Source organism: Pyrgilauda ruficollis, unplaced genomic scaffold, assembly GCF_017590135.1.
Source record: "Pyrgilauda ruficollis isolate IOZ18807 unplaced genomic scaffold, ASM1759013v1 scaffold10, whole genome shotgun sequence".
Classification (NCBI taxonomy): Eukaryota; Metazoa; Chordata; class Aves; order Passeriformes; family Passeridae; genus Pyrgilauda; species Pyrgilauda ruficollis.
In genome coordinates, this window is record NW_024508101.1 from 5,662,751 (window position 1) to 5,682,264 (window position 19,514).

Sequence of the window (19,514 nt, forward strand, 5' to 3'; positions counted from 1 at the left end):
CCCTTTAAGAGGGGCAGCGCGGGGGGGCGGCGGCGCCCGCGTTCACACCTGGAGTGGGAAACGGGGGCGGACCCCTGCGCCCGTGATTGACGGGCCGCAGCCACCAATGGAGCGGCGCGGCGCCGCGGCGGGGGGGGCTCCCGGCCAATGGCGGCGCGGAGGGGGCCGCCCGGCAGCCAATGGGCGGGCGCGCGGGGGGCGGCGCGGCTACATGTTGCGGTGTCGCCAACGTGGGTCCGCGGCGAGCGGCGCTCGGGCCGGGCGGCAGCGGCGGCGGCTCCGACCCCGCGGGAGCGCACCGGGACCGGCCGGCGCCCGCCGAGCCCGAGCCGTGCGGCGCAGAGCGGCAGGAGGAGCAGCAGTAGGAGGCGCTTCCTGCGGCGGGGACGCGGACTCGACCCGCCCGGCTTTGCCCGGTGGATGCCGGTGCCGTAGCGCCGCGCCGGGCCGGCGGCCGAGGCGATGCTGCGGGCGGCGGAGCGGCGCTGAGCGCCCGCGGCGTGAGCGCTCCTGCCGCCTCCTCCCGCCGCGGACGTTCCCCGGTGCCGGATACAAAATGGCGCTGCCGTCACGGGCGGCGGCGGCGCTGCTGCTGCTGGGGCTGCTGCGCTCGGCCGCCGCCGGCTGCCCCGCGGGCTGCGCCTGCGGCGGGGACACGCTGAGCTGCGGCGGGCTGGCACTGCCCGCCCTGCCCCGGGACCTGCCCCGCTGGCCGCGGCACGTGTGAGTACCGGGGGGACCCGCGGGAACGGGCCGGGGGCGAGGCGCGGGGGTGCGGGCAGCCAAAGCGCCGCGGTTTGGCTTGTTGTCAAGGAGAACTTTAAATAAAAATCCCCGCGAAACTCCGGGTTGTTTATTGAAGTGAAGCAGGCGCTGCGCGGTGCGGAACTCGTGCCGTGATGCGGTGTCCCCTGTGGCACGCACCGATGGGGGGATGGAGGCGGCGGGAGCGATGCTGCTCCCCGGTGACAAGCTGCGGCTCGGGGCTCCTCGGTCCCTTGCGGGGCTGGCCTCCGGGTGTCCCGGGAGCGGGTTTGGTCTCTTAGCCATGGCATCTGCTGGAGATAACGGCCAGCTTCGGCTTCCGAATCCTTATTAGGGCATCGTCCGTCCATCCATCTGTCCGTCCGTCCGCGCCGGGGCTGCGGAGCGGGGCGCGCTCGAATCCGGACCCCAGCGCCGCGCCCGCTCTGCTGGCTTTTAATGCTGCCGGCTTTTTAGGCTGTGAAATTCAGGGAGAGAAAGGCAGTCGAGGGCTTCTGGGGAGTTTCGGTAAAATCCAGGTGTTTTCCAGCCGAGGCGGCGCGGCTGGCTGCGCTCCCGCGGCGCTCGCTGTGTAGCGCAGGCATTAAGCTGCGGTGTATCGCATGTCCTGGGTGGCAGCTGAGCTCAAAACCCCGCACCTGGTGGTTCCTGCAGCCCCGTGGGATGTTTTTTTTTTATCCCTGGAAGGGTGTTTTAAAGTGCTCAGGTTCGTGTCCAAGCGCAGGACGGTGTCTCTGCCATTTCCCGGGTCCGCTCCCGTTGTGTGGCCGTGGAAGCCGAAATAAAACATCAGACACTTGATGCTCAGGAGATTCGGGGGGAAAAGTGTGCATTTGACAGTTCGAGTGATTTAACAGTCCAGGAGGACTGAGCGTATCTGTGTGTGCTCACAAACTTGTAAAAATAAGTGCCCAGAACTGTTAGTTAACTTCGGAAAATCAGTATCCAGAAAAGGAGAGGGAAACAGCGCTTCTGTTGCGGGGCCTTTCTGCTGTTTGAACAGATTCATAAATTATCGAATCTCTGAAACCCCTGGTTGTAATAGATACTCCTCGGCCCGGCCAGGAGAGAGGACGGTCACTGAAGTGTTGCTGGAGATCATCCAGCTCCTTATTGAAAAGAATTATTAGAGGTTTGTCGGGTTCTCCTGGTGGTATTCACTTTTAGCTGCAGAAATGCCTTGTTTTACATTAAATTATCGTGTCTCATTGAGAGGAACGTGTGGCCTCTGCATTAAAGCCCTGACTCATCCCATTCACCTGTTGCTCTGAAGGATCTTTCCCTCACCTTTCAGAGCAAGCTTTTAATAATTCCAGCATTCCCGTGCGCCTCTTAAAATAGGACAGTGTATCTTTGTTTGGGCAGGGAAGCGCGTTAATAACCCAGACAGAACAAATTTATTGTAATGTGTTTTTTTCCGGAGTGCTAATACCCAGGAGTGTCTTTTTCAAATGGAGCAGGTTTTGGAGTGTCTTGTGTTTAGTTCAAATTTTATTGGTGAAGTAAGCACGTATAAATCTTCTGCTGTGGACCCGTGGGTTGTTGATCTTTTAGACATGTAGAATACAGTTTGTAACTTTGTATATTACAAACTAACCAAGAGTTGGTTAAATGATGCCTACTGTATTTGAAAATGCAACATTAAGGCTTTTTTCCTCTCCATAGCTAGTGTAACAAGAAGACATTGAAACTATTGCAAGTACTTTTGTTTTTAGAGTAATACTGTTTCTAATCATTAAAAATTACTTAAAATAACCTTTTTCAGTTTAGAAGCACAAGGATGAAGCATGTTTTTCAGGCTTAGTGGGATCGTAAATGTTCATTTTTTGTGCAGAGAGTTGATAACTCACTTCTTCACTGGTTTAATGCTCTCTATAAAAGCACCATGCACTAGCGAAAAGTTACCTCTGTGCAAGTATCTCTGTTTCTTTTTCTATTTTGTATATTTTTTTTTAATGTGCCCTTTTAAAGAAAAAGAAGGCAAATGTGAATGTCTGCAGTGGTCCATGGCTGATGCGGGAGCGCAGCCCAGGGGTGCGGGTTCTCCAGCCATAAATTGGGGAGAGCCAGGCGATGCTGGAGCTGCGCATCCCTCACCTCGGTCCTGCTGGGCAGGCTGGCTCCCGCCGGAGGTGTTTGCTCCCCGCGGTGATAAGCTCGGGCATGTTCGATCGCTAATAGGAGACGAGATAAAATCCAGTTTCCAGTGACTCTGGTGGCAGTGCTTTAACTTCATTAAGGCTCTATTGAACAACCCCTCCTTAGCAGTTTATCTTTATTCCTAACGAGTGCCACAATGCTGAGGCAGTGCTTGGAGTCGGTTTTCAGTGTGTTGGAGATAAAGCTTTTGTTTGTCGGCTTGGAAATGCGGCTCGGCAGCCGGGGAGGGTTCTGGAACAGACTTAATCACGCCGCGTATTTTGTCAACAGGACTATCAGTACCGAGGAAAAGCACTGGGGCTTTTCGAAACTATTGTTATTTCTCTGCTGGCAGCAGAGCTCGGAGTTGTAATTTTTCTCCCAAGCTTTCAGAAGGAATAGCTGATACGCAGAGGGGCTGCAGTCGCTCACATTTTGTATAGTGTGGCATGGATGTTTTTCAGGGTTGTTTTTGTTGGTTTTTTTTTTTGTTAAAAGCAACAGGCAGCTCAGCACTGTGTACCAGTTATATAAGTGTTCTTGACTTGCTGCACAGGGCACGTTGCAACACTGCCATGACACATCCCGTCCTTGAACCAGCACCCAGCTGCAGCTGGGGAGGGTTCCTGATCCTGGGAAGGATTCCTCATCCTGGGAAGGGTGCACAGAGCTCCTTTGCAGTGCCTCCCTTTGGAGGTGCTTCGTGTCTTGTGGTGTTTAAGTCTGAAGTTTGTTTTTACAGTAGTGTTACGTGTGACATAAAGTTTAGGGCTAAGCTTAAGTACAGAACGCTTCGTGCCCCAAAAAAACCAGGGCTCCAGCAGTGTTGGTGATGTGGCACATCTCCTGCATCCTCTGCTTCTATCTCTCCATGCATCTTGATTTTTGAGGAACACAGAAGAAATATTTTCTTTAGGCATCATGTATGATGGAGGGTTTTTTCCTTTTCTATTTAGTGATGAAGCAACAGTATTTTAGGTACACCTTTTGGTGAGAAGATTTAGGGACGATGAGGCTATGGTTGGATAGTTAATTCATTGTTAGCATGGTCTGCAGCAAAAAAAAAGAAGTTATTTTAAACAGAAGTATTGTGCATTTTTGACCCAAATGAGTAGGAGATATTTTGGGGGATATTGACCATCTGTGCATGGACCCTTCTGCCTCTGGGTCAGTGTGCATGTGCCTGGCATGTCTGGGAAAGGGCAGCATCCCCAAGTACCCAGGAGAGCTGGGCTAAGGGCTGCTCTCTGTTTCCCAGCAAGGCTCCAGGCTTTGGCTGTATGGATAAGCTGCCCCGAGGCAGCAGCTGCGTGCGTGTTGGCTCTTTGCACGGTGCTGCTGCTCTCTGGAGAGACCAGGGCAAAGTGTCTGAATGCTTTTTAAAGCCCTGTGTGTGCCTGTCAGTGGTTTCAGCGTCTGGAAGTGCATTTGAACGAGGAGTCAGGAGCAGTCTCTTTCTGGGCTCAAGTGCATACACACAAAGATTTTTTTCAATGAAATTTAATGTTTGTGCTCAAAATTACCTGTAAATTTCTTGCTGAACTGGCGTTTTCACGTGTCAGGTCCTGTATCTGTGCTTTCACATGTTAGGGTAGCTTCTTTGCTTGCTTGGTAAGGGGCTCTGCTGATGCTGGTTTATGGGATTTTTTGGGAGAAGGGCATTACTTGCTCTGGGGCTCTGGAGGGAGAGGAGGAGGAGGTGTGGGGGACTCTCCTGCTGGGAGTGGGGAGTGCTGCTGGCAGTGCCTCTCCTGCATGTCCCGCTTCCAGGCCCGCTGAAATAATGGAACAAAGATTAAGTAATGGTCACACCGGGCTCCTGGCCCCGCGCAGCTGTGGAGCTCAGCGGTGCCCGGGGGGCTGCAAGGATGGCTTGGCAGAGGGATGTCCTTGCTGCAGGTGGCCGGTCCCTCTCCCTCCTCCTGGGGCAACACTGGGAACCCAAACACTGGCCAGCGGCTCCGTGCTGGGTGGTGCTCCAAGGAGGTTTTCCTGTTCAGGTGGGACAGTGCTGGGAGCTTGCAGTGACACAGGGATCTGGTGTTTCCCGGAGCGCTGTCCTTGGCAGTGGCCCTGCTCCGGGCAGTCCCCAGGGCTGCAGGAGGGCTCTGCGCCCTGCGGGATGGCAGTGCCTGCCCTGCTGGGGAACAGCAGAGCCCCTCCTCGCAAAGCTGTGCCTCTCCGGGCCGGCTGCTTAAGCACAAATAAATACATGTGCTTGCGAGTAAATCCACCCTTCCTGTGCGAACATGTGTCAGTGGATTCGATGACCACCCTCAGCACGCCGCAGTATTTATTTATCAGTTCCTACAGCAGGGCAGCAGTTAACAGCAAGCCCTCTGCATCTGCTGTGTGAGCTCCTCATCTTCATCCCACACTGAGCCACAGCCGGGGCAAAAATTGCCTCATCGGACTAGGATTAAAAGTAAATATGAGACTGATAATAAAGAAAAAAATATCCCCACTTTAGAAGCCATTCTGGCTCTCTCAGAAGCCCCTGGCTTCTAGTGAAAAGCTCCAGGACCTCCTCTGCATATTTCTCTCTCTTTTGAGAAACTTCACGGCACTTAATCACTTTGAGACTTTTCCTCTCTGCAGCGACTGCAATTTGAAACGCAGGGGTCCCATACAAAAGAAGCAAGTGCTCAATGGGCTGTGTTAATATTCAGTGCCATTTACAATGGGTGCAGTTTGAAAAGGGGAGAATGGATGGTCTGGGAGCTGGGGGAGGAGGAGCTGCAGAGGGAAAATTCCCAGGACAGGGGAAGCAGCGTCTGAGTAGGCAGTAGGAAAAAAAAAAAAACAAACCAAAACCAAAAAACGAACACACCATCAAGTGTTCTCTAGAAAAATCAACTATTATGTGTTAGATACAGCTTAATATTTTTTTTTTCTTTGTGCAAAGTGCTCTACAGTCTTTTAGATGTAAAATTTGGGGGTGGCTGAGCTTTGCAGGATTTTCTGCTTGGTATTTAAGGAGCAAATGTGAGGTTGATTGTCTTATCCCTTTGCTTGTTGGCATCAAGAACCTAAAAGTGGTAAACTAATACGTTTGGGACCCTAGACACTTCAACAAAGCACTTCAGGTACTTAAACGCTTCCTCGAGCATGGGTGAGATTTCACTTCCCTGCTTAAGCTGCTGCTGGGGTTCTGTCTCTGATGCGGATTTGTGCAGATGTAGAAGCGCTTGGAAGTGGGATTTATTTGGTGTGCGAGCCTCACCTGGTGCAGGGAAGCACGAGAGCACTGGAAGGATGGTTCCAGACTGCAGCTTCAGGAGAGCCTGCTGGAAGGGCTCAAGGTGGTTTCATGTTGAGGCAAATCCCCCAAGAACTGTCCCTGAAATCCCCTTCTGGCTGTGCGTGCACCTGGGCTCATGAATATACCAGCATCTCCCACCGGTCTGCAGGGCAGCTGGGAATTGCTGAGTGCCACCCTGGGCATGCCCAAGCAGTGCCTGCCTTTGGCTTTGAGTGCTTTGATCCATCCAAGAAGGGCTCAGGTTTTGTCTTGACGTTTGAGTGGCTTCAAATTGGGATGATGGCTCTCATTCCTCAGTAGCCAGCTCTGCTCGGGATTTGTGTATTGGCCCTGACTGGTATGTTAGCCGCACCCAGAAACTCTCAATTAGGGCTGCAGGGCTTTTAATTGATCTCGTTGGCTGCCCTGCCAGACACCTTGGATTGAGTTAGCTCAGCTCATCAGCTTTTAACACAATCATTTTGTGCTGCTAACCTAATCACCCAGTGTGACTCCCTTGTCTTACAGTGTGGAGCTGGATGGGGTCATGTGGATGAATGCAGCAGAGATAATTTAGACTAATGTTGCTTGGGAGAGCCATCTGTGGAAAATCCAGGCTTCAGGTTGATCAGCTCTGCAGGACCTGGGCTGAGCAGGAATTAGCACCTCATGCAGGGTGAGGGGAATGATGAATGAAACAAAGGGTTTCTTCCTGCACACCCTGAAAAAATAGCTGTTTCCTGGTACGTCCAGCTATTAAATGATGTACTGCGATATTTTTTTTTTTTGTTTCCTAGCATGGCTAGAGGCCTAAGTCAAGGACCAGGGTGCCGTTGTGCTAATGCACCACATGAAATACCTATTATTGTTATAGCTGAGTCATCCATTAATAGTTAACCAAGTCCTGTGCTGCAGCCCAAGTCCTACAGCCCCAGCCTCCTCTGGCTTCAGAGCAGGACCACAACACATGTCATAAGTTACACTCCCTCATTATGCTTTCAGCACGCTGTCTCTCAGGCCACAACCATATAATTTTGGAGATGTCTAGAAGCAGGCCCTGCTATTTTGGGGACACCTCTCAAGCCCTGATGACGTGTCACATCCAATTCCAGGAGCAGGGTTCACTTCCACGTGGTTCCATTTTCAGTTTGAGTAAGAACTGAAGGACAGGCTTCAAACTGCAGCCATCTGTGTAGCTTTTATTAACCACGCTGGATGTGCAGACAGAATGGTTGGTTATTTGCACCTGCCATGGCAGTTTTGTAGCTTCCCACAGTGGCTCTGTGTGGATTTCAGGAGGAAAAGTACAGGAGACTTAATGATTGAACAATTTGATATAGAGCTACAGATTGTTAAAATGTTATACAGAAGTCACATTTGAAAATGCATTATCTGCATAAAGCTTTGTTCTGGAGGTAAAAGTTTTATATGCAAGAGAATTTGTCTTTTTTTTTTTTTCCCTTCCAGGGTGGGATGCAGGGTTTGGGTAGTGTTGATATTACTGCTCATAGTGGGGCAGTAACTTGTGTGAATTTTCCTTTGGTGTCTTCTCTTGGACCTGTTGGGGCAGTCTCATTATTTTTTGAACTTAGCAGAGGTTCAGTCTTGAACGTAATTCTTATAAATCCTACTCAACTTTACTTGGTTGCATATTGCAAAAGTTTCCCCTTTGAAGGTGCCTGTTTTTAGAGGAATCCTTTCGGATTAGAGAACACACCCTCCTGAGTTCTGTGGCAATTTGGCTGTGAAATCTTGAACTGAAATGCTTTTCCTAGACCACCTCCTCCAATTTTTAAGGTTTTTTTTTTCCTTATAGGAAGGCAGGCAAACCAGGTGCAAGGAGGAAATGAGAAATTCAGAATGCCAAGTCTGGGCAGTGCTGCTTTCCCACTTGCCCACACACAGGGACAGGGATTCATCCTCACCACTGAGATGTTTCTCTGGTTGCCCAAAGCCTGTGATTTTGGGATGGGCACTTTCCAGCACAGAACCCTGTTGTCTTTCATGCTGTGAATGCTCCTCTGCTCTGGAGAGTTTACCATCAACACCAGCTACTCACAAGCCTCTCTCCAAAACACTGACCTGCAAATTCCAAATACACTTTGCCTAGCTGGTGTTCAGTCTGCTTTATAACTTCACTTATAGTGTGTTTTAGCCTGCTGCTTGCCAATATAAACACACATTTTCTGTGTGATCTGTCATCTAAAAAATACTCCTAAGAAGTGCTGGCTGTCCAGCAGGGCAGGACGTGCAGCCTGTGTGGCAGTGCTGGGCTGCTCCCCAGTGCAGATGGGGACTGGGGCTGCACTGGTGGAGGATATTCAGTCGGAGGTGACAGGTTTGGTGATGTTGATTTGTAGCTGTGTTTATGGATGCAGTGCTGGAGGCGTCCTGTGCGTGTGCACTCTGCTGGGCTGTGGTGATGTGGGTCTGTGTCTGTGTAGGAGTGGGATGGGGGGAGATTTGGGGAGGGAGCTGCTGGTCTATGGATTGTGTCCTGGGTAATAAAACAGCAATTGTAGGAAACGGCCTGGCTGGACGCCCTGTGAAAAATTGCCCCCTAAATGTGTTCCAGTTGTCCAAACACTGGTGCCTCTCCTCCTGTGCTGTGTGCAGGGGGAGCCTGGAGCTCTGCTGCTGCCTGGGGAGCAGCCCCAGGCACCCTTTGCTGCCTTTTTGCTGTGGCTCTGCCATCCACCCAGGTTTCAGAGCCGTGGAAAAGTACCAGAAACAGTCCTTTAGCATGGATTTTAAAAATGTCCTCTAGCAGCCTGGACAGGATGAGCTCCTCTGCAGCAGTCCATGGGCAGGCAGCCTGAATTTGGCTGTTTCCAGCACAAGATGCTTGCTTTGTGATGGAGGTGCATGGAGCCATGGGATTTTTTTCTTCCTCTCTCAGGAGACTTTGCAGCCTCAGGGGAGTGAGAGGATGGAGGGATATGGCAGGGATGTGTCCATGGCCTATGTTGGCAGTGACCCCTCTGTTCCTTGCAAAGGGTGAGGAGGTGTATACTGATCCTGGATGTTCTACTTCTCTCATGCCCAGTTATTTCACTGCTCACCCACCTGCCTGGAGGTGGCAGAGGCCTGGGCAGAAATGCCAGGTGCTGTGACACAGGGCAGCTGGCTGCCTGTGGTCTGGCCTTGCTGGGAGCCAGGAGAGCATCCCAGGCTCTGTTTGTCCATGTAACTCACTGTAAACCTTTGTCCCCTCCTGAACTGCAGCAGAGTCACATCCACGCTTGTATTTCATTTGTTTTGGCAATATGGGGAGACTTCTCCTGTTTTAGGAGATATAAACAAACCATGTGATGTTTTATTTTGAAAGGTGTCATAATAGTTTGTGCTTTTTCTTTGCTAAGTGTATTTTTGTGCTGTCCCTGTCTGTTGGTCTATAAACAACTCTGTTCATTCGTTTTCCTCCTTAAACAAGTAATCTAAGTCAGAATTCCTGGCTTTCAAGCAAGCACCTTTGGATTCTTTTGGAGTAGTGCACGCATTTAGCATATAAATCAGTAAATAAAAGATAGTTTGTTTTTTTTAGACTTCTCTGAATTGGATTTGTGAGAGTTGTTCCATCTTTGTTTCACATGGTTGTAAACCTCTTGTGTATCTCCTCTCCCACTTTCCAACCTTGTTACTGAGGTGGTGACCACCCAAACGCTGTTGAGGTTGATTAAATTAAGGGGTTTGAATGACTGTTCATAAGTAAACTTTTTCTGTTACAGTAGGTTAGAAAATAATATTAGAATGGGTACCTAGGCAAACTCCACCTTTGCTGTGTGAATGGACAAGGAGGAGTTCTCTGGTTTGGGGGAGGTCTGCAGAGCTGAGGCTTCACCCTGATTTCTAAGCACTTTTATCCAGAGTTGTCACCTCTTTTGCTTGCTGGACAAGGAGCTGGCAGCCCATCCCTCCATCCCACAGGGATGCAGTGGGACTCCTTCAGCTCCTGCAGTTTCCAGTTTTCCTGCTGTTGATCTCTGTGAGGCTGAGTCCAGCTCCCCAGTGAAGGTGCTTGGCTTCTGGCTCCTTGGTGAGCTGGAGCTCTTCCAGGAGCTCTGGTTTCATCCTTGCTGACCCTACCAGCAGAGACATGTACTGGTCTTTGACTCAGTCTCCTTGGACAGAAACTTGTACAGCTCTAACAGGATGTGTTAGGCTTACAATGTCTACTCCAAACAACACTTGGATTTGCTCCTCCCTGGTGCAATAATTTCTCTGAGGCAGGTTCTGCTTTACCCAGGTTTCCTGAGAAAGGAGGTTGTGCAGTGGTCCATGTGGCTGTACTCTTCCCCCAGAACTTTTGGTGCTGTTGGCCAATTTTTAAGGGGTGAACTCAAATTTGGAATGCCTGCCTCTCCCATGGGCAGCAGGCTGAGGAGAGTGGCTGTATCCCCACTGAAGGAAGGGAAGCAGCATGAGATTATCCTGTATGAGAAATCAAAGAATCTCTGTGGTAGAGAGCAGTGCTGTTCAACCATCCCTGCAGGAGAAGTGGGTGACAAAGCTGTGCTTGCCTCTGTTACCAGTCTGGTGAGGAGGTGTTCAGAGTCTGGCTGGAATGGTGCTGTGTTATCTGATATCCATAGCCAGGAGCAGAGGATTTGGTGCTGGGTTACCCCTGGCATTGTTCCTGTGAACAGGGGATTGATGCCATGGAGAAAGCACCCAAATCCTGGCCTCTTTGGGGACCAGCATGGTTTCCTCTGTGTCTGAAGTGATGTCACCAGTGCAGTGGAGGAGCATCTCAGCCAAAGCTGCAAGCTCTTGTGACTGCCACTACCACAGCTAGAGATTGGTTTTGGTGACATGCTGCTCCTCTTGAAGCAGAATTTCCAGGGAGAAAGTGCCTTCGCAGCCTGCTGGGCATGGGGCTGTCAGCTGTGGATGAGAAGGAATGGCCCTGGGTGTCTGCATCCCTCAGGCTGCTGCCTGGGGCCCCTTCCCTGGCTGGCCACTCCAGGGGTCTGGGATTTACAGCCCCTGTGGGGAGAAGGCAGAGCCATGCAGCTGGGCAGCATCCTTGGGAGATGCCAAATCACAGCCCGGGCTGTTTACTACAGTTTTTCTCTCGTGGTTCCTAGCACTTGTCTCAAGTGTTACTACTTTGTGGTCTGCTTCACAAGAGCCTGAGCTGTCCTTTCAGCTGGCAGGGACACTGGGACTGTGCTGCATCCCTCTGGGTGTGATAAGCATGGTGTGCTCAGGCTGCCCGGGCTCTGTCTCCTGCTGTTTACTTTGTTTGCTTCTCTCCCCAGCTGGGAATAGCTGAAAGGCAGGGCTTGAAACACTGCAAGTCGTAATGCCAGCATGAGGCTTGCCGGGGAAAGGGCTGTGCACTGTTAAGCCATTAAGGTTTGTCACAGATCGTTCTTTTTCAAGTCAAAAAACACAAATCCACTCTTGGGGGAGGATGAGGTGGCAGCTGAACACTTGGGGCTGTGTTAATTAATGTTGCTTTGTTTGTGAGATGCTTGGTTAAAAGAAGAGGAATTCAGCACAGACTTATGTGTCTGTGCATTTGGAAAGAAAACAGGGAAGTTTCCCTGCCCAACAAGTTCCAATTGCTTCCTCTATGGTTTCCTGAGTAATTCTGACTGCTGGTTATAAACAGTCTCCCTTGCCATGGCAGGGTGCATCATTCCCCAGATCTCCCATCCCATCCCTGCAGGCTCCCTGGCCCATCCCTGCAGGCTCCCTGAGCTGATGGCAGCTGGTGGCAGGGACATTGCCAGTCCTCTGGGAAGTCACTTTCCTGAACACAGCTGTGTGATAGACAACAACAGCCACAGCCCTCATGTGCCTGGGAATGGGAGTGAATTGAAAATGTGCATTTGAAATATTTTGGGGGGGATTATGGTCTGTCATAACTGAAAAGCCTTTTGATGGTTTTCCTGCTTTTTAGGTTTGAAATGTAGAATTCCTCTTGACTTGAGCGGCTTTGGAGCCACCTGACTGTGCCAAATGTGGAAGAGCAGAGCTGGTCCTTCTCTTGGCATTCCTGTGGTGTTGGGAAGGGGTTGCAGGATGCCCATTTAGGTCTGGCCTATGGGGACAAGGCAGGAGGGACAAGCCAGGCCCTCCAGCACCACTCACTCTGCCAGGCCTTCACCATCCCACTGGCCACTTCACTGAGGGCTTTCAGGCCCAGGTGAACCAGCTCTGTGTGTGATATTTGATGGTGTTTTGGGGCAGTATGTGGCTCTTTGACCCATGCCCAGCATGCCACTGTGGTTGTTTTCCACCCTTGATCTGTGTTTAGCTCACTGCCACAGCACTGGTCTCCCTCAGTTGAGATCATCCCTCCAGCCCTCACCTTATGGTGTCTGTGGGGACTTGTTGGGAAGCAGGGCAGGAATAAATGCCAAGCTGATGCAGGCAGGACATGGCCTTGCTTTGGCCAGACTCCTCAGCCTGAAAATGGCCCTGTAATTAAAACAGTGAATATCCATCTCACCTAATGTAACCTATAAACATTAGGTTTTATGGATAAGCTAGAGATCTCGTTTTCTCAGTTTTGTGGAGTGCAGTGGGTATTTCCAGAGGACAAGTCAAGTACTGTCCAGGAGCCATGCAAGCAGAAGTGCAAGTGTGGCTTGTCTTTTGTGGATGGGGGCCATTGGGATGTGGATGGATTCTGTTTGGGAGAAGAGATTCTGTGCAGAGCTTTTTCCAGTAGGATCATCTCTATAAAGGCCAAGAAAACTTGATCTGGAAGACTGTTTTATTTGTTCATTCCTAACTCCAGGCCTGCTTTGATTGGAGCACGTGGAGGCCATCAGCCTTGCTGTCCTGGCACAGCCATGTTCCCCTCCTGGAAGAACAGGTTCAGGATGAGATCTGAAATGGAACAGAAAACCCACACTTCCTTCAGAGTTTTGACTCTTGCATTTTTCATCTTGGGCAGGGTTTAAAGTTTTCTGCAGCATTCAAGGAAATTTTGGTTTCCCTTTGCCCACATGTCAGCATTCCTGAGCAAAGCAGCCTCAAGATTTGTGCAGCAAATTCTTGAAATTTTGCAAATGTTTTGAGCCAGAAAATGTTTCCAGAAACTGCCTGTCCTAAAAACAAATTGGTAGGACTTGGGCATGGCTTAGGAAAAATGAATAAGGCATTTTTATCCCTCTTTAAATTAGCATCATTCTGACCAAAACCACCATTCCCAGTCTTGAGAGCTGCTGTGTTCTGCCACCTTGTTGTTCTTAAACCACCGCTGTGCTTATTTGAATAAACCAGATTAAAAAGATACAGATTTTAAAACTGAGCTTTTCCCTGTTCTTGCACCGACTTCCCCAGTGATCTTAGTGCCATTTAAATCTGAAAAGCATTTTGGATGCTTCAAAGTGGACTTGAAAGAAAGGGAAGTAAGGGGGTGTGTGGCAACTCCTGCACCTGCAGGCACTGCAAACCTGCTTAAGGCTCCTGGGAATGTTCTTCTCTTAATGTTCACCTCTGAATGCTCTCCTAGAGGTGATTTGGGTGTGTTGCCACCAGCAACCCACAGTTTGTGCTCAGCAGCTATGTTGCTGTCATGGTCTGTTATGGATGCTCCAAACATTGGGTTTATGCACTGGATGTCCCTTGCCATGAGCTCTTTATAGAGGCATGACCATGAGTGACCAGGAAGGGGATTGGGAGTCAGGGAGACTCCTGAGGGACCACTGATTTGTGTATCACATAACCTTGTTCCTAAAGATGAAATCCCAAAGCAGACCCATGGCTATTTTGGCCCAACTGTAAGTTTTGCTTTAGTTTTCGTGCTGTTGTTTGTTGTTTTTGTGAGCACATTCATGGTGCTGGGGGATTTTGGTATTAACATCTCCTCTTCAGAGGAGGGGTTTGACTCAGACTGGAATTGCTGATTGATTCCCTTTTTTGCCCTCCCCCTTTTTCCGGCTGAAGTCAAGAACCACTTCAAAGGCTCAGATGTGTTGGTGCCAGACGCCACACAGTTATTGTTAGAAGAATTTGAAATATAATTGAAAACAAACCTTTGTTCAGCCAGGCATATCTGGCTGTTGACTTTCACTCACGACAGAGGTGGGTGCTCAGCCTCTTCTGCTAGATTTGATGTCTGCACACTTGTCATGGCAGATGAATTACCCCAATGAATTTACATCTGGTAAATGTTTGCAAAATCTGGAAAATGCGTATTTTTAAGGAGGTTTTTTCCTACCTAGGAACCCACACTGATGCTCTAAAGTTGCCAGCATATTTGTGGAATTCCTTGCAGTAATAAAATGCATCAAATTGGTCTTGGCAGGCTGATTTCAATAGAGATGCTCCAAGTCCAGGTTTCTCAGCTTGGCAAGCAGAGTTGTCCCACTTCCTTTTAAGACTCGTCTCTTCTGTGGGATATAAAGATATTGTTCAACGTAATATCGAAAACATTTGTAAAAGCATGGATAATACAGATGCCGGCACTCATTTCAGCTTTGTTTGCTGAGACAGCAGAGGCTGGTGTGGGAGGTTTGCAGCCCAGCTCAGTCAGTTCTCATGGTGAAGTCCAGGAAGCTGGAATTCCAAAAGAGCCTGGCAAACCTTTGCCCATAGCAGCCCTTGCTTGCCTGGTGCTGAGCACAAGCTGTTGTTTTCATGCCCCAGAAGATTACGTTTGCAAACACGGTACCCGTTTGCAAGGTGCACAGTGTGATCAGGTCTCTGTTTGTTGTAGAAATTTCCTGTATAAGTTTAGAGGAGCGGACCAGGTCTGTCTTGGATCAGAATTTGAACTGTGCTGTGCACGCTAACCCAGAGTATTGCCCCAGGACTCGTGTGCCACTCCTTGTTGTGTTATAGTGTGACCACCTGGGCATCATTTTGTCCCTCCTTGCTGCAGGTACCTGGGTTTGATTTTCCCTTGTGCCAGGATGATGGTCTGAGACCTAAAAGCATTAGTGCAGTGGGGTGCAGGGAGCTGGGTCCCTGCTGGAGGTTACTCCTGCAGCCAGATTTGGACAATAGGGTCCCTCTGGAATTTAATAGGTCCTCTCACTGTGATTGGGTTGCTGGATTTGGTGTTTCTTCTCCTTTTAATTTGCCTCCCCTACCAAAGACACCAGTCTCGTTGCATATGGCTGCCTGTCTGTTGTTTATTATCTTTGCTACACTGTGGTTAGTGCTCACACATGATACTTCTTTGGTTTCAGTACAGACTGAGAGGGTTGTCCGCCCCTGGATCCAAAAAATGTAAACTATTTATAAATGAAAAATACTCTCCAGTTTGAAAGTGCTGTGTTGTCCCCTTTCCATCCAGCATGTGCACATTTGTCTGTTCTCCTGTAATCCCACTGATGTAAGTCCAGATTTCTAATAATTTATGGGACTGGGGGCCGTCTGGAGAAATTTTGATGGGACCTTGTGCTCATGGGGGAGAGTACGAAGCAATAGTGATAAAAAGTAATGGAAAAATGTTATTTGGCTGTGCTGCATTCAGTGCAGATATGACCCCAAACTCAGATAATCCTTCCTGCAGAGTTCAGGGATTCTTGATTTTCATTTTCCAGTTGGGCTCATCTCCATAATAAGCAACTCTTGAAAAACTGGGACAAAAAACTTATTAGTGTGGCTTAAAATGGCCAGAGTGCTTTTTCTGGTACTCCTCACAATTAAACTGTTTGATCTGTTTTGAGCATGTACTTAGTTTTATATTGAACTAAGAGCCTATGTTTAGTCTCCTAGGGAAGAAAAATAAGACAGGATTTAATAATATCTTATGGGAGGCTGGGGTAAGTTTTCTGTGCCTGTTTGGACAGTAGGGCAGGAGATGATGCTCGGTGGGCAGGAGGGGATGGGCTGGACCAGAGGCTGAAACAGTCAAGCCCAGGGGCAGGAGAAGAGGCTGTGAAGGAAATACAAGGTGTTTAATTGAGGAGCTTGTTAGCCAGCAGCTGATGGGTTGTTTTTGTAGAGAACTCCAGGGGAACTTGAGCTGAGTTGGTTTCCTGGTTGAAATGAGTGTTGCTCGGTGATGGGGCTGGTAGGAGTGAGGCATGTGGGGGAGCAGAGCCCTTCAGAAAATGCTCCCAAGAGAGCAGGAGTTATTTTGATCCATGGTGACATGGTTTTCCATGCAGCCACGGTGATGGTAAATGAGGTAGGGCTGTCCTGTTTCCTGCTCAAATCTGGAAGATTAGAGGATAGCTGAAAAAACAGGTGGTATTTTTTGGAAGACAGTTCACAGCATCCCAGCGATTCATCATTCAAATGCAAATAGTGGAAACTTTCTCACTGCCAGTGAGTTCAGGCAGCCTTTGCCATGAAGCTACGATCAGTCACTCTGTAAATGGTGCAAAACATCAGCAGTGTAACCAGTGCAGAGAGGACTAAAGCATAACAAGTGTAAATTCAGTGTCGTTTCCAGGTTTTCTCTGGACACTCTTGGCACTGATGGTGATAATTCCTTGTTCTGTAAAACAACAATTGGTGGGAATATAGGGCTTGGGGTTTTAATTTTGACTGTTTGGGAGCACCTAAATGCATTTGCACGTCTGTCCTGCACAAGACAGCACTTGCTGGAAAAGGCTGTTGCAGCCTGGCTGGGCCTGTGGAACGAAGCCTTTAATGTACTGATTGCATATTAATGAACAGCCAAGAAGGAGGGACGGTGCCAAAAAGCAGGGAGCAAGAAAGCCAACAATATCAGCACGAACTTTGCACTCTAGAAAGTGTGAAGTGATGCTGGTGAAAGGAGTTTACTGCACAAGTGGAACACTGTGGTCCCCTTTGATGCCCAAATTTCTGTGCTAGTAAACTTGGGAAGGATAATTGGCCAGAGGAAGGATAATTGGCCAGTGCAGCTCGGTGGGTTCCTGTTAACCCATTCTGTACCCCTTGGAATGCTCTCCACTCCTGAGTGTGTTTTGGCGCTGTGGGTGCTTGCTCTGGAGTGTTTGACGTGCTGTGTCTGACGTATGGGGCTGCAACACCTCTGCAACACATGGGGTTACCATCCACATCTGGTTTGTATCACCCTCAGTGGTTTTATTGCAAGCTGTAGTGCTCCATCTGCACCCTTTCCCTTGCCCAGTTCTGTCCCACAGCATCAGGAAAGTGAAATCCCAGCCTGGAAAAAGCTACAAAATAGGCTGGTGTATGAATTAATTAATATAATGGCTACTGATAGCAGTGTGCTTTTCCTGGTATTTGGCAGAAATTGGATATCTTGGCTCTTGCCTCTTCATTAGCCTGGTTTTCAAATCCCAAGCTCATTACCAAGTCCCAGGGATGTGGGTTTTGGGGTTTTTTTAGGGCTCCCCACCTGCTTGGAAGCCTCCCATAGAGGCTTCCCCACAGAGCCTGAGCGCTGCCACGGGCGATGCTGGCGGTGGCACTGTCCCCATGGAGTGCTTGGGGACAGACTGGCAGCTCTGGGTGGGGAATAGCTCCCTCCAGGAATGTGCAGTATTCAGTGTGGGGGCTTGGGTCCCCTGTGCAGCCAGGGACTTTCCTGTCAGGAGCATTGGGAGTATTTAAGATGATCTCGCAAATATTTTTTGAAATTTTTTTGGGGTTTCTTTTGGCCCTGGGCCAATTTTTGCTTGTCTCTGATGCATAAAGTGGGTTTGAAAAAATGTTGTTTCTCTCTCTTCCCCCGTTTAAACATTTCAAGAATGTCTTGTCAGCCTTAGCTTTGCTGGGAAAAAAAAAAAGAAATCCCTTGAGGAGCTTGGGGATGTGTTTTGTATGTGATCTCAAAACCCTGAGGGGAAGGTACGTGAGGGAGGGAAAGAGGAGGTCATTAACAAAAGCTTCCTTTATCCCACATTTTAATGAGGCATTGCCATTAAGTAGCAGCAACCACAGAAAAATTCAACCAACCTGACTTTGTTCCCCAGTGTTTAGCCCCTCAGTTTAAATCATGCTCTCGTTTTGCTGGTTCCCTGCTATGACCAGAGTTTTCCAAGGAAGGTAAACTCCAAGTTTGTAACATAAACCCGTTTGGTAACATGGACAAATTAAGAGGAGACTTCTTATGGAATTTTTCTGCTGCAGTTACTTGTAATCCCAGTAATACACATGAAAATGGGCACAAGAAGTCTGATTTCCTGAGGGTTTGTGTCTCCAGGGCTGACTAAGGTTTTAATTGACTTCTGCAGTGTGTTCGTATTATCTCTGGATAATATTTTATTACTGCCCTCCTTTCCCACCTTGGCTGTGGTGTATTTTGGGAGTGTGGGGGGGCTCCTCTCTTCTGCAGTGATGAGCCCAGACCATCCAAGGGTGAAGGCCTTGAGCTGGCCCCTGGTTCTGCAGCCTGGCAGGAGCTCCCTTACCCTTCCCAGCCCTCTGGTCTTATTCCACTTTTAAACTTATTGGGGAAGAGGACAGACATCCACATACCTTCTCCTTTTTGAGCATGGCTACAAACAACTTCCCTTCACTGCCCATGCAGAAATGAGAAATAGGGAGATTGGATGCACCAAAGCCACCAATCTCTCTTAGTGGTGCGGTGGGATGGATGCTCGGGGTTTCACAGAGATCCTCTCCTGTTTTCTGGGCTGTTGTTTGTGGGAGGCTCCAATGGACACCTGCCCACCCCAGATATCCTCCTGTTTTTCCCAGTGCAAGGGCATCTCTGTGCTCCATCCCCACCACCAGCCACCCCCTGGATGCTGTTGGGGCTGGTGGGCAGTGAGCTGACCGCTCAGAGCTGACCATTCCACCTCAGTCCTGTGCCTGCTGCTCAGCTGGACTTTGGAGCCCAGCTCTAGATGGGGCAGGGGGAAATCCCGAAGAAGGAGGAAATGTTTGTTTAATTCCTGACATGGTGTAAGGTTCAGAGCGAGCAGGTTGTGAAACAGCAGGGACAGAGCAGGGCACGGTTTCCCCTGTGGTTTGCAGATAACATGTGCAGAGCAGGCCGCCAGCGTGGGGCTGGGGGAGAAAGACACTGAGGTTTATTTGTTTGCGTGGCTTGTTTTTAATTTAAATAACCTTTATAATTTCCCCTCCCTCTGAATAGTAAGCGATTCCTTATTTATAAGGGCCTTGCCTTATTATTTGGCCTGAAATACAGGCTGCACTCCAGCTTTTACAATTGGGATTAATTTTTAAGATGGGTACAGGCAGGGGGGCAGGTAGTGTGAGCCCCCTGTGTTTGCATTTCCTCTGCTGTTGGAGGCCCTTGGCTTCTCTCTGTGCATAGCTGGGGCCAGCTGCCTGCTGCCCTCGCAGCCCTGGTGCTATAAAAGAGGCAGCAATGTGTTCCCAGCTGGAACGGGGCTGGATAATTGCTCTGGGCAGGTTTATGGTGGGGAGGTGCGAAGTGCCTGCTGTCTGTCTGCCCCCCTGGAAGTGGCTCTGCACATGGGCTGGGGGCTGGTGTGGGCAGGGGGACCTGCTTAGGGGAAAAGTGGTGTGTTAG

General features: G+C 49.5%; 1 protein-coding gene across 1 annotated transcript in view; it reads left to right on the top strand.

Moving 5' to 3' along the window:
* Positions 1 to 224: 224 nt before the first annotated feature.
* The window catches only part of LRIG1 (leucine rich repeats and immunoglobulin like domains 1), a 92,676-nt gene continuing 73,386 nt past the window's right edge, over positions 225 to 19,514 (top strand). Inside the window, exon 1 of the mRNA XM_041460577.1 lies at positions 225 to 723. Within this exon, the coding sequence (XP_041316511.1) occupies positions 557 to 723 (167 nt within the window). The 5' untranslated portion in view covers positions 225 to 556. The remainder of the gene's footprint in view (positions 724 to 19,514) is intronic.